Source organism: Nannobrachium achirus, assembly GCF_963921795.1.
Source record: "Nannobrachium achirus genome assembly, chromosome: 20".
NCBI lineage: Eukaryota > Metazoa > Chordata > Actinopteri > Myctophiformes > Myctophidae > Nannobrachium > Nannobrachium achirus.
Window position 1 is genome coordinate 31,228,361 of NC_137827.1, and position 11,862 is coordinate 31,240,222.

The 11,862-nt window shown below is 45.1% G+C and overlaps 1 protein-coding gene across 2 annotated transcripts in view; it reads right to left on the reverse strand.

The window, feature by feature from the left end:
• hs6st1a (heparan sulfate 6-O-sulfotransferase 1a) overlaps nucleotides 1-11,528 on the reverse strand; it is a 68,975-nt gene extending 57,447 nt beyond the window's left edge. For both annotated transcript variants that reach the window (XM_080751281.1, XM_080751280.1), the window contains exon 1: nucleotides 10,706-11,528. In XM_080751281.1, the coding sequence (XP_080607407.1) occupies nucleotides 10,706-11,229 (524 nt within the window). In that variant the 5' untranslated portion in view covers nucleotides 11,230-11,528. The remainder of the gene's footprint in view (nucleotides 1-10,705) is intronic.
• Nucleotides 11,529-11,862: the final 334 nt, after the last annotated feature.

Below are 11,862 nucleotides of genomic sequence, written 5' to 3' on the forward strand. Positions count from 1 at the left end.
ATCAGATCTTCGGCAAAAGACGCTTACCAGCTCTTACCGCCGCTACCTTAAGGTTTACAGGCTTCTTTTGTATATATTTTGCAGTTGTTGATAGGGTGCACGTCACCCCATCATCCAGTGTACACGGTTCTCAATTGGCTTTAGCGATTCATCAATTCCATTTGTTCCTGCTTTGCACATTCATGCGTGAAGTGGTCTGAGAATCAAGAGTGAACTCACCCAGATCCCTGGGTGAGGTGGAGGTGGGAGGACAGAGAGAGGGCACAGCCCTCCTCCAGTGTTTATCTCAATCTCACATCAGATCAGATCACTGTCAGATAAAAGAACTTCCTGACGCATCACTTCCTCCATCTAGAGGAAGCCGACGTGCACTGGAGACTGAAAATGACATAGTAGTAGATTGGGAGGGGTTGTTGGTGTTGCATTGAACTTTTCGACAGAGCATCAGAGAGAACTGTAAAAGACGGGGGGTGGGAGAGAGAGAGAGAGAGAGAGATAGACAGAGACACAGAAGGGGATGTGAGAGGGAAGGAGTGTGACTAGTCTCTTGTTTACAGACTTCTGCATTGCTGCAAAAATCTAGTGAAAAGAGCGACTGAACTTTTCTTTGACGATGGCTAGCCAGATTGGAGTGTGACAGACTCAGGCGGCAGGGAGAGTGCAAGAGACACAGAAATTAAATGAAGAGTTAGAAATGAGAGTAAAGGATGAACCCCCCTCCCTCCCCACACACACCAGATCCACATCAACGTGGGCAACACTTGGGGAAAAGAGAGGAGGAGCGAAGAGACAAAGAGGTGGTGAGACCTAAGAATAGTGTAACTGGATTAGTTTTTAACACCGACCTCTATTCACTGGGGCAGCGGCAGCGCTCGCTCAGCTCCTTCCTTCCTTCCACAGATCTGTCTCTGGTTACCACTGAGGCCCTCTGGCCCACTTCTTTAGAAAACCATCCACTTCAGCCACCACGCAGGCCCGTACAGAGATTTCCAGACGAGGTGACATATTGGTTTAACCCTTATTTAATCAGGTCAGTTGACTGACAACTGCAAGAGCTGGGGGGCTTATACAGTATGTTAGAGAGTGTGTGTGTCTGGAGAAGGGATCACAACAACAATGTAACCTGCAGTGATACTATTCTGTGTGCCGTTTGCAGTCAGTGAGAGGAAAAGGGCTACATGCGTACGTACGTACAGTATACACAATCAGATACAGATTTGTGCAATTCCCAGTTGAAGTGTATGATACTGTGATTGCAGACAGGACAGACATACAAGCTCCACATATCTTGTTGTGTGTGTGTGCGTGTGCGAGAGAGAGGGTGTGTGAGAGAGAGATCTACAGCTTTGCCCTCAAGCAAAAAAGACAAAGCAAGTGCAGCAAGGATAGGAATCTCTCTTTCTCCCTGAATGGCATCAGCAGTTTAGCTCTCTCATTGGCGTATGCATCTCTCTCTCTCTCTCTCTCTCTCTCTCTCTCTCTCTCTCTCCCTCACACACACACACACACACACAGGATTGAAGTCAAGGAAGAAAGAGAGATGGATGAAAGACAGCAAGGCAGGGAAGGATGCAGACACAATAACATCATTCATTCTCTTCTGCGCATTTGGTAAAAGTTCGCCTCCGCCGAGTGTGTGTGTGTGTGTACCCAAATGAGAGACAGTCCCAATCAGTTCAAACTCCTCCCCCTGATTCAAAGAAGCAGAGTGGGATTTGCATTTTTCCCACAATTCAATTAACACGCTTGTCAGCCTCTCCTCTGCGTTCACATGCCTCCTCTTGCCATGCCACACACACACACACTCACAGTGAATTAGTGAATAGATGTATTTATTCATAAACACAGAACGCGTTTAGAAAATTAATGTGTTGATTTATTCGTAAACAAATAACTGAGACAAGCTTGGAATGGAGACGGGAGACGACGGGGAGAACTGAGGTCACATCCTGTCTGGGCTTGCCACATCCTGGGACTTGACAAGAAACACAGGTCACATGGGTACAGAGAAATACAATCACTGGGGAGTGCTCTCTCTCCCTCTCCTCTCTCCATCCCACTCTGTCCATCTTTCACTGCCCCCTCCATCTTTAAGAGCATAAAGGGAGGGAATGGGGGAAGACTGGCGTAGCCACCAGAGAAAGTGGCACAGTGGGGGGTAGGCTCACAGGAAGAATGCTGGAGACACCCAGGGGCCAGTTTAAGAGCTCACAATGAAGGGAAGGGGTCAAACGGAAAATGGCGAGATGAGGCCCAACACGATTTATAAACCAAGGAAGTCATTTTGGAAGGAAACGACATCACGTGATGGATGTGCCATGACGCTCACCATGGGTGCCAAAACTCGCACCGAAGTGCGATAAAATACATGATGGCAGTGAATGGAGCCGGGGTGGACCAGCTCATGAACAAACACTATTTATGAACGACTGAATTCCCCTGGCACGGCAGGGGGAGAGTGGAAACCAGGACTACAAGTTAGGTAGTTGGCACTGGGTGAGAAAATGGGTTGCAAAGAAATTAACGACTGAGACCTTTGTCATATAATCGGTTCAGGAATATAAAAGAAGACACATCACAGGTTGTTTTACAATCATTTACTTTTCCATGTACATACTACATTCATTTTATTGAGCAGCAGGTATCATTTCTGTCTCGGAAGTATCGCGAGATTTGGTTGCCAGCAGCCAGACAAGAAACGGTGGACAGCCTTGCGATACTTTCAGAAACATACTTTGTACTCTTTAGATACCTATATAAGATTACACAGTGCGCACATCAAAAATCAACACAGCAGAATATTTTTGATATGCATTTTATTTTCCTGAGCCGAGTATTTTATAAAAGGTCTCAATTGTTTAGAAATAGTGTTTGTTCGTAAGCTGGTCCACAGACTCCAATCTATGTCACAGAACTTCCGGCTGCAGTTTGGCTCCCATGGTGCGGCGAATCTGCCGGCTGGAATTGCGTGATAGTGAAAATGACATCGGTGTCCTTACCTCTAAATATACCTCGTTATAACCAGGAAGTAGGATCAGCCAACAGAACACACTGACTTTGCCGTGGGGCCAGCTAATGACTGAAGCTACCCCCCCCTGTCTGATTAATGGCCTGTAATCCAATTCTCATGGTTAGCTTCATTTAGCATTCCATAGCACCATTCATTTCCAACCTTAGAAATGTGCACTCTAATCAACCATTTGCTTTTGGCTAGCCGCAGCTAATGCTAGGCTAGGCTAATCAATCGGCAGTAATCCTGTTGGCGGAGCCACTGTAGCGTAGCACCCCTCATTACCAGGCATAGAAATGTCCGCTAATCATTCACCGCACGGCTATTTGTCCCCACGGCTGAAGAATCACTCTGGAGGGGGGAATGACATTTGACAGTCGGCAACAGAGGGTGGAAGGGACAAGACTGACAGAGTGAAAGCTGCAGAGGCTGTGTAATGATCAGCAGACAGATCACTCTTAGTTTTCTTTTCCTTTGCTTTCTCTGTCCATCTTCCTTCCTTGCCGTGTGTAACCTCTTGAGCAGCCTGGAAATGGCTTTGCTCTCCACTGGTGTGTCAGTCAAGTTTTATCAATCAATGAAAAAGCCTTGTTGATCCATAATAGCAAATCAATACTGAAGGATGGTGGTGGAGACACTAGTAAACCACCAAGAGGGTGTTTGAGACACCTTTCTTTGGCGTCTCCTGCTTATTTAAATAATTGCAATGTAGTTCAATATTTAGTGATTTGCCTCTCTGAAGATGGATGCAAAACAAAATGGCACTTTCATTGAACAAGGATAATGGATAGTTATCAAACATGGGTGTGATATTAAAACATCCACATTTACTTATTACACTAGGCCATAGGTTGGGTGGTAAGGAAGGGTATCGAGTTAGGTTGGCCTGAGCTTGAACCTCAGTTAGTTGGAGTCCGTAGTGTTGTAGCTGGGACAGACCTGTCAACACTTGCTTCCAGCTACAGATGACATAACACAGATATCTCACCCTTTCATGTGTGAGCAGACTTTTTTCCCCATCTTGAGGGGTCAAATGGTCATCCCTAGGAAATCCCGGAAGCATATTTTCCCTTGCGAGCATTTGTGAAACCTCATTACAATATTGTATATTGGCAGGGTTGAGAATAAGAGTTAGGATTAGAATTAGAGTCATGTTAAAGACAAGTTATGGTCAGGATGACATTAAGGTCTTTGTATATAATGGAGTATCAAGTTAGGAAAGTCCAGATGATGTACAAAGGACTGTTTGTGTAGGTGTATGTACTGTATGTGCATTCCTCACATGAAGTGTGTCTGGCAGCACTACTCACACACTTAACTAACCATTGCAGGGAAGGCCAAGCTTCAGGGGGGATTTACACCAGGTAAGAAGGCAGGAATAACTGGCTAGAAGGATGATGTGGGAATATTTGCGGGAATGATGGAACATTTTGCCAGCATAGCCGGGATGAGGATGTAAACGGCTTTGGAGCACCCAGGCTGCCGACACTTAAACCCAGCTAATCTGATGGGATTAACACACACCGACCTGCCTGGCTACACACAGCCTGCCTTGCACATGGCCACGCATGCTCAAACACACCAAAATAGCACGTACGTCAGGCAGCTAGCCCATAGCGGCCTTGGCAATTCCCTAAAGTTCAACTGGATTCCTAATGCTCACGGCTGGCAGACTGGCTAGTTGACGACGACATCGTGCTGCTAGGCTACCACGTGTACACACATCCTCTCTCGCCCTCTCACACACACACACACACACACACACATCTTACAGAGAAGTAATGTGTGCTGTGAATCTAAAACAGATCTATTGAAAAAAAGAGTAATGCCCGCAGCTTGACAACCGTGCTAATTGACTACACCCCTCTCCCCAAGCCACCTCCTCAGCAATGAAAGTAAACGTTTTCACCTCATCGTCCCTTCAATCATACCAATGGCCGTCCTATCATGCCACATCCTCATGCTCCCCCTTCTTCGTACCATTCACTGCTTCTCTCCATCTCCTCTTCCCTCCCCTCATACTCATACATGTAATCATTCATTAGAACCACCAAGGCAGTTGTCCATTAGGCAAAGCAGCCATTTTGGAAATTGCAGCAAATCTTCCATGAAAAGACATTTCCTCTAATGCAGTAGTCACGCTCGGGGAGAGAGAGAGAGAGAGAGATGGAGAAGGGGGGGATTGATGGAAAGAGGCAAGAGGAGAGATAGAGATGAACAGGGGGGGTTTGATGGAAAGAGGCGAGAAGAGAAGGGAGAGAGAGAGAGAGAGAGCCCCGCAGCCATAAAGCCACCAAGCGGAAAGCAAGCCTGCTGTTTGATTAGAGAATGACACCATCATGGAGAGAGGGAGGGACAGTGTTTTAGAGGCGAGCTGAGGGGATGAAGAGGAGGCGGGGTAAAGATGAGAGAGTGAGGGAAAGAGTGAGAGAGATATACCAGGGAGTGATTCGTGAGGGCTGAGACAGAGGCAGCAAAATTAGCCCCATCACTTACTTCACATCACTTGCTAAGACACTCTACGACACACTTGGATTAAAGATAGACACCTCCCCAGCCCACACACACACAGGCCAGATCATTTGCTTTGTCTTGATTGTAGGCATGGCTGTTACTTTGCGTACAGTGATGGGCGACGTCTTGACCAATTAGAAGGCCTCAGATCAGAGTCTGTTTGTCTTGTTGATATAAGTGGACAATTTAAACCATTCTGAGCATCCCACTGCTCCCCTTCTGTGTGTGTTCATCATCTGCTCATCTCCAATGGACAGATGCATCTCAACTTTTACAAACCATTTACCTCCCTCCCTTTGTATGGCTTCATCTTGCTGAAGCATGACTCTGCCGCATCCTTTCAATAATCATACTAACGAATTTAGTTTCGCTACTAAACGACCCACCACACACACACAGAGACACAGACACCCTACCCATCTTTCTCTCCAATCACCAAGAGAGCATGTCCATCCATGCCCAAGTAAAATCCTCAGTGTTCAACTCTGGTCCCACCCTCTTGACTTTTACCTTCTTAATTTAGCAATTTACCTTCTTAATTTAGCAATTTACCTTCTTAATTTAGCAATTTACCTTCTTAATTTTGGCATCCTGGAGTAGCATGCACTGATTTTGAATGCCAGTATATTTCATAGTCAATATCAAGTCACACTACCTAATCAGAATGCCTGCATTGTAACTGCATTGTACGCGAGTGTGAACTGTGAACGTAAAGCATCACTTTACCAAATATTGTGACGGTGCAAAATGGCGGTGCTTACATAAGTTACTTTTATGCACACACTTGTTCTATCAAAGAAGATGCTTCATAAAAAATCACACCCGTGTGAACTGAGCGGTGGCCGTGGTGTGTGTGTGTGTGTGTGTGTGTGTGTGTGTGTGTGTGTGTGTGTGTGTGTGTGTGTGTGTGTGTCTGTGAGTGAGTGAGTGAGTGAGTGAGTGAGTGTGTGTGTGTGTGTGTAGGTGTGTGTGTATTGCAGTTGATGCTCAGGCTAGACTCAACAGGCTAGACTCAACAGCACCCTCGTCGGTCACTCAGTGAAAACAGGCAATATACAGGCTACAGACCCACAGAGACACGGAAACACGCATACACACACGGCCATGCTAAGGAGCGGTCTAACCACCACTCAAAAACAATGTGTGAGTGAACTGTTAGGGTCGATTCATACTTTAATAAGGAGCCGAGTTTATTTCGGTTCAGCTCTGTCTAAACTATGATATGGCGTCATTCGGAGCTGAATTAATGACGTTACCCGCCCCCCCCCCCGATCCTCTGAATGACGCCATATCATAGTTTAGACAGAGCCGAACCGAAATAGATTAGGCTCTAAAAGTTGAGTATTACTCTGAAGTCTGAACCCACCTCTGCTGGAGCAGTTAATTTATCATGGATATTCGCTTTTTGTTTACATCAAGCTCCAACGTGCTTTGACATAATTTGTCTCTGAGATTTCACAGTTTCTGGTGACAGACACAGTGGACTAAGTGTGTACTGACTCTCTCCATGAATTGCCATGTGATTGAGGTTGAAGTCCCTCAGACAGGATTATAGAGGTTTGCACCTCCTAACCTTCTCAGACAACATTTCATAAACGTTGCTGGCAGATTGCGAGCATGCCTTGTGCAATGTGTACTGGGTGAGAGAGGCTGCCTCACCTGCCTGCAACTGTGGAAAAAACTGTTCCAATTAACAAGATGCTTAAAGGAATACTTAAGAGCCAAAATAATTCTTTTTTTAAAAATGTCTTTTTTAAATGACTCACCCTGAGAAGCCTTGAATATGAATACATGATGATTTTTGTGTTTTTTGTCGCATACCTTTGCGATGAATGATGAATCAAAAAACGACAGAAAAGAGAAGAAAATACTTAATGAATCGAGAGAAAAAAACAGGGGTCCGCACTCCGCAATTAACAGTAGCAAAACTATATTATACTCCAGAGTATGTTTTGTATCCATTCGTATTCTCATTACTTCAAAACAGCTTTTTGTCAGAGTATTTGTTTAAAACACTTTTAGTTCACACAGTTTTAGTCTCATGCACAAATGTGACACATACTTTACCAGTGCGAGCGTGTTCATGTGAATTAAGACACCTCTCGCGCAATTGTTCGAACAATCACATTACGGTACTTTACCATTGTGTGGGAATGAACACTCCCACTTGCCTGTGTTGGCAAATTAATGTACAGTTTTCCAGGGGGGAAAGGTTTTACACAGCAACAACACCCTTGGTGTAAATTTAACTCGTGTGTAGAAGGGGTTTTAACACTGTGTTAAATCAACAGAGGATTTTACTGTGTATGTCATCGTGACGTGCGTGGCAAAGGATCTCTAATACTGGTGCATTTTCCTTGAGTGAGCTGAGCATCTTTGTTTCGTCTGTGTACACGTGTGTGTGTGTGTGTGTGTGTGTGTGTGTGTGTGTGTGTGTGTGTGTGTGTGCAGTCTGTGCACTGTGCATGCCTCAGGTCTGGAAGTAACCCCTCTGCTTGCCGCTGGCCGAGGCCAAAGGCTGATCTTCCAACCATATCTACCGCACTGTCCACACACAGCAGATCTGAAAACCATGCGTACCCACACCGCTGTGAGAAATCCCTTTCCACTAGTCTGTAAACACAGATGAGCTCTCCCTCCCACCCTCTCTCTCCCTGTCACTCGCTGGCCACACGCAACCACTGCTACCGCCCTGGAAGACAGATGTCACCAACAAGCTTCACCACAATGACTAGAAAGAAAAAGAGAGAGACACACACACACACACACACACAGACAGATGGACAGACAGACAGACAGACAGACAGACAGACAGACAGACTGAGATTCAAAACAAGGGACAAAGACTGAGTGAAAGAGGGACACAGAGAGACAATGAGGCAGATGGAGGTCAGGAAGAAAGGAAAGAAAGTAAGAAGGAATTAAAAGAAATAATCTAATTCGGTCATGGGGGACAGATAACTTCCAGTTCTTAATGTAGCAGTGTGACTCAATTTTCTTTGTCTTGAAAGTGGAGCTCTGGGTCTGTGTGTAATACAAGGTGGTATTGTTCTTCTTCAGGGTGCCATTAAGCTTATTGTCCCTTGTTTCTCCTGTCAGTAGTGATATTACGGCAGATTAGAACAAAAGCAGAGATCTCCCTCCCTCAGTCAGCGCTCACAGCCACCCAGGTTTTTATCATTCCTTCTTCAACTCTCTTCCTGTGCCTGTCTCAGGTGCACATGCACATACATTTACAAACAGACAGGGACACATACATACATAAAATCAAGTTGCATTCAAAGCAAGCTGGCAGCCTGCCTTATTGTATGCAAGTGGATAACAGATACAGGCATGGGGCACAGAAACAGACAGACACACACACACACACACACCACAGGAGTTTAGTCCTATTACGCCTATGTCTATGAAATGTGTAAGAGTCCATCTATCCCGGATCTAGCGTGATATCTCAGCTCTCCATGCAGGAATTGCAGGATGGTCAGACACGTTATCACCTCTGACCGGGAAAACCACGGGAGCTGGGACCGACGCCAACAGCAAATACCACTGCTTGTGTGTGTGTGTGTGTCCCAGCGGTAATAATCACCCGGATTAGAGCGGAGCCAAACCCCTGCAGGGTCCCCTTGCCCCCTCCCAGGCCAGCCTGCAGCTCTGAACCCCCTTGTTCCAGCAGCCCAGCCTGACTGTCTGACAAGACGGAACACAAGCTCTCTTCTATTACTTGTATTCACCCGTTTTATTTATTTATTTTGTATTTAATTTAAATCAATCATTTTGTGTGTATATATATATATATATATATATAGATTCTGCATTGCTAAAATAAATATCAAACGAGCAGACACCTAACCCATTCAATAAGCATAGCCTTTAACCACAAGGGTGCAGTGAAATGGAAGTTGATACAGTTGTCAATATGTCTGGGAGAGGGATGCACGGCGTTCCAAACAAAAGGGAGTGCAGTGCGGAGAACAAAATAGCTCATAATTTAATAAGAACATCGTCTGGATACGGTTCTCCTGCCATCAATGTAGAGTAGACACTGAATAGGCTATATTCCACCGACAGCTTGCAAAGACAACACCACCCAACCGTTTCTTGTTCGGGTGAGACAGAGGCTTTAATATTTGATTGTGAAAGACAGTGGTGTAAAGTAACTAAGTATATTTACTTAAGTACTGTACTAAAGTACAATTTTGAGGTATTTGTACTTGAGTATTTCCAATTTCCAATACTTTTACTACTAATCCACTACATCTTGGATCCAAATATTGTAGGCCTACTTTTACTCTACTATAATTATTTGAAAACTTAAGTTACTTTGCAGGTATAAATTATAGTATTATAAAACATACATTAATCATTTTAGCCTTAGCCCATTTTATACCTAGGCTATTTGAAATTAGCCGATCTACAAGCTCACAGCGCGTTGCATCACGATAAGTTGAGTTTGTAGATCTGCTATTTTCAAACATTTTGTAGTCTACTTTTACTTTTCGTGCTTTAAGTAGGCTACATTTTGATGCCAATTTTGTACTTTTATACAAGTACATTTTGAATTCCGAACTTGTAGCCTACTTGTAACAGTAGTTCTTTCTGTATTATTGCACTATTGATTTTACTTAAAGTAAAAAATGTGAGTACTTTTTCCACCCTGGTGAAAGAGCCCAGCCAGCCAGCCAGCCAGTTGCTGCCTGCCTTTCAGCGGGCGCTCGGCTCCCTGTTAATGGCATTTTATCAACAATTGTCAGAGGCACTGTTGATCCTCTCTGGCATTTATGGGAATACTGGCTTTAATGTGCGACCCCAATGGTCAATCAACAGTCACCTTAGATTATCCACCAACAGACCAAGTACTTGTGAAATAAGAGGACAGACTTCCCTCGTCATTATTCCCATAACTATCGTTTCATAGCTTGCCATAATAATGTCCCACCCACTGTAACGGTACTATAATAAGACCCTTGATCCCGCTGCTAATTGAACAAGCCGTAGAGACCACTCCACACTCGCATTAAAAGCTGTTTTGTCAATAGGAGTTGGTGGACGAGGAAAGTGTCCGAATTTAAAAGTGGAATATTGTTTTTTTTTTTTTTTTTTTTAGATTTAGCCTGACATAAATGCTTATAAACTTAAGTCTACACCTTGGACAGTGGAATAACCAATATGTCTTTTTACCTTTGATTTTTTAACTTGTTCTCCTTCTTGTTGAGAACCCCCGGGACACAGTTCGTGAGCTCGGTCCAGTCGGCGTGCAAGCCGCAGCTCCAGCCCGTGGAGAAGCGAGAGAAGAGCCAGGTCTCCTTGCGGTTCGGTCGGTAGCAGGTACATTTCTTCTGACCCGGTCGACAGTCGCAGGGAACTTCCAAGCGAACGTTCTGCACCAGGTGCCTCCCGAAGGTAGTCCCCCCCGTTTTCTGTATGTGCAAAAAGACGATCACGTCCTCCCCTTTGATTTGGAAATCGATCGTCCGCTCCAGATCCCTCACGGGGAAATAGTATTTCTTCACGTAGTGGGGGTCCGGAGTGGGAAAGATGTCCCCCTCGTCCTCCTCCGTGAAGTAGCCGTGCGGGGAGCCGAAATTGATCACCCCGGGAGCCACGTACTGATAAAGGATCAGCATAAAACACACGGATCCCACAACGATCAACAGAAATTTGCTGCTCCTCTCAACCATGTTCCTTCTTCCAGTGCGGCTCATACGCTACCATTTCCCAGTCGAGAGAACAGAGAACAGAGGACGCCGAGCTTCATTCTCGCCGCGTCTCCCTTCAGGGACTATGAGCCGAATAAAAGAAGTTGATACATTGTAGCCGCACGCTCGTTCGGTGAACGTTCTTCTTCTTACGACAAAACACACATTGTTGCAACTCGCTGGATTCCTGCTGCTCGCCCCGTTTACGTTCGCTGCTCTCGTTGCATCGCGCGCGTGTGTGTGGCTGTGCTGTGCGTGGGTCCTCGGGCTCTCAGTCACTACTGCATCACCATGGAGTTATGTACCCAGGATGCAGCGCGAATCCTACCTTTTTAACACAACACATTCCCGTCGTTTACTCTCTCTCTCTCTCTCTCTCTCTCTCTCTCTCTCTCTCTCTCTCGCTTTCTCCACTGACTACACAAAAACGAATGAAAAGGAGAATTTTAATTTCTTGGTTGACAGACACGCACCACTCAAATTCAATGGCTCGCATAAACTTCAGACGCAGGGTAGTCATTAACAAAATGTCACCTTATTCACTGTTTTTGTCCAATTCTAATCTAGAACTAAGTGGGGAAAATCCAGTGTGTTTTTGCATTATTCAATACAAATAACCCCATGCACTGTAGTACCAAA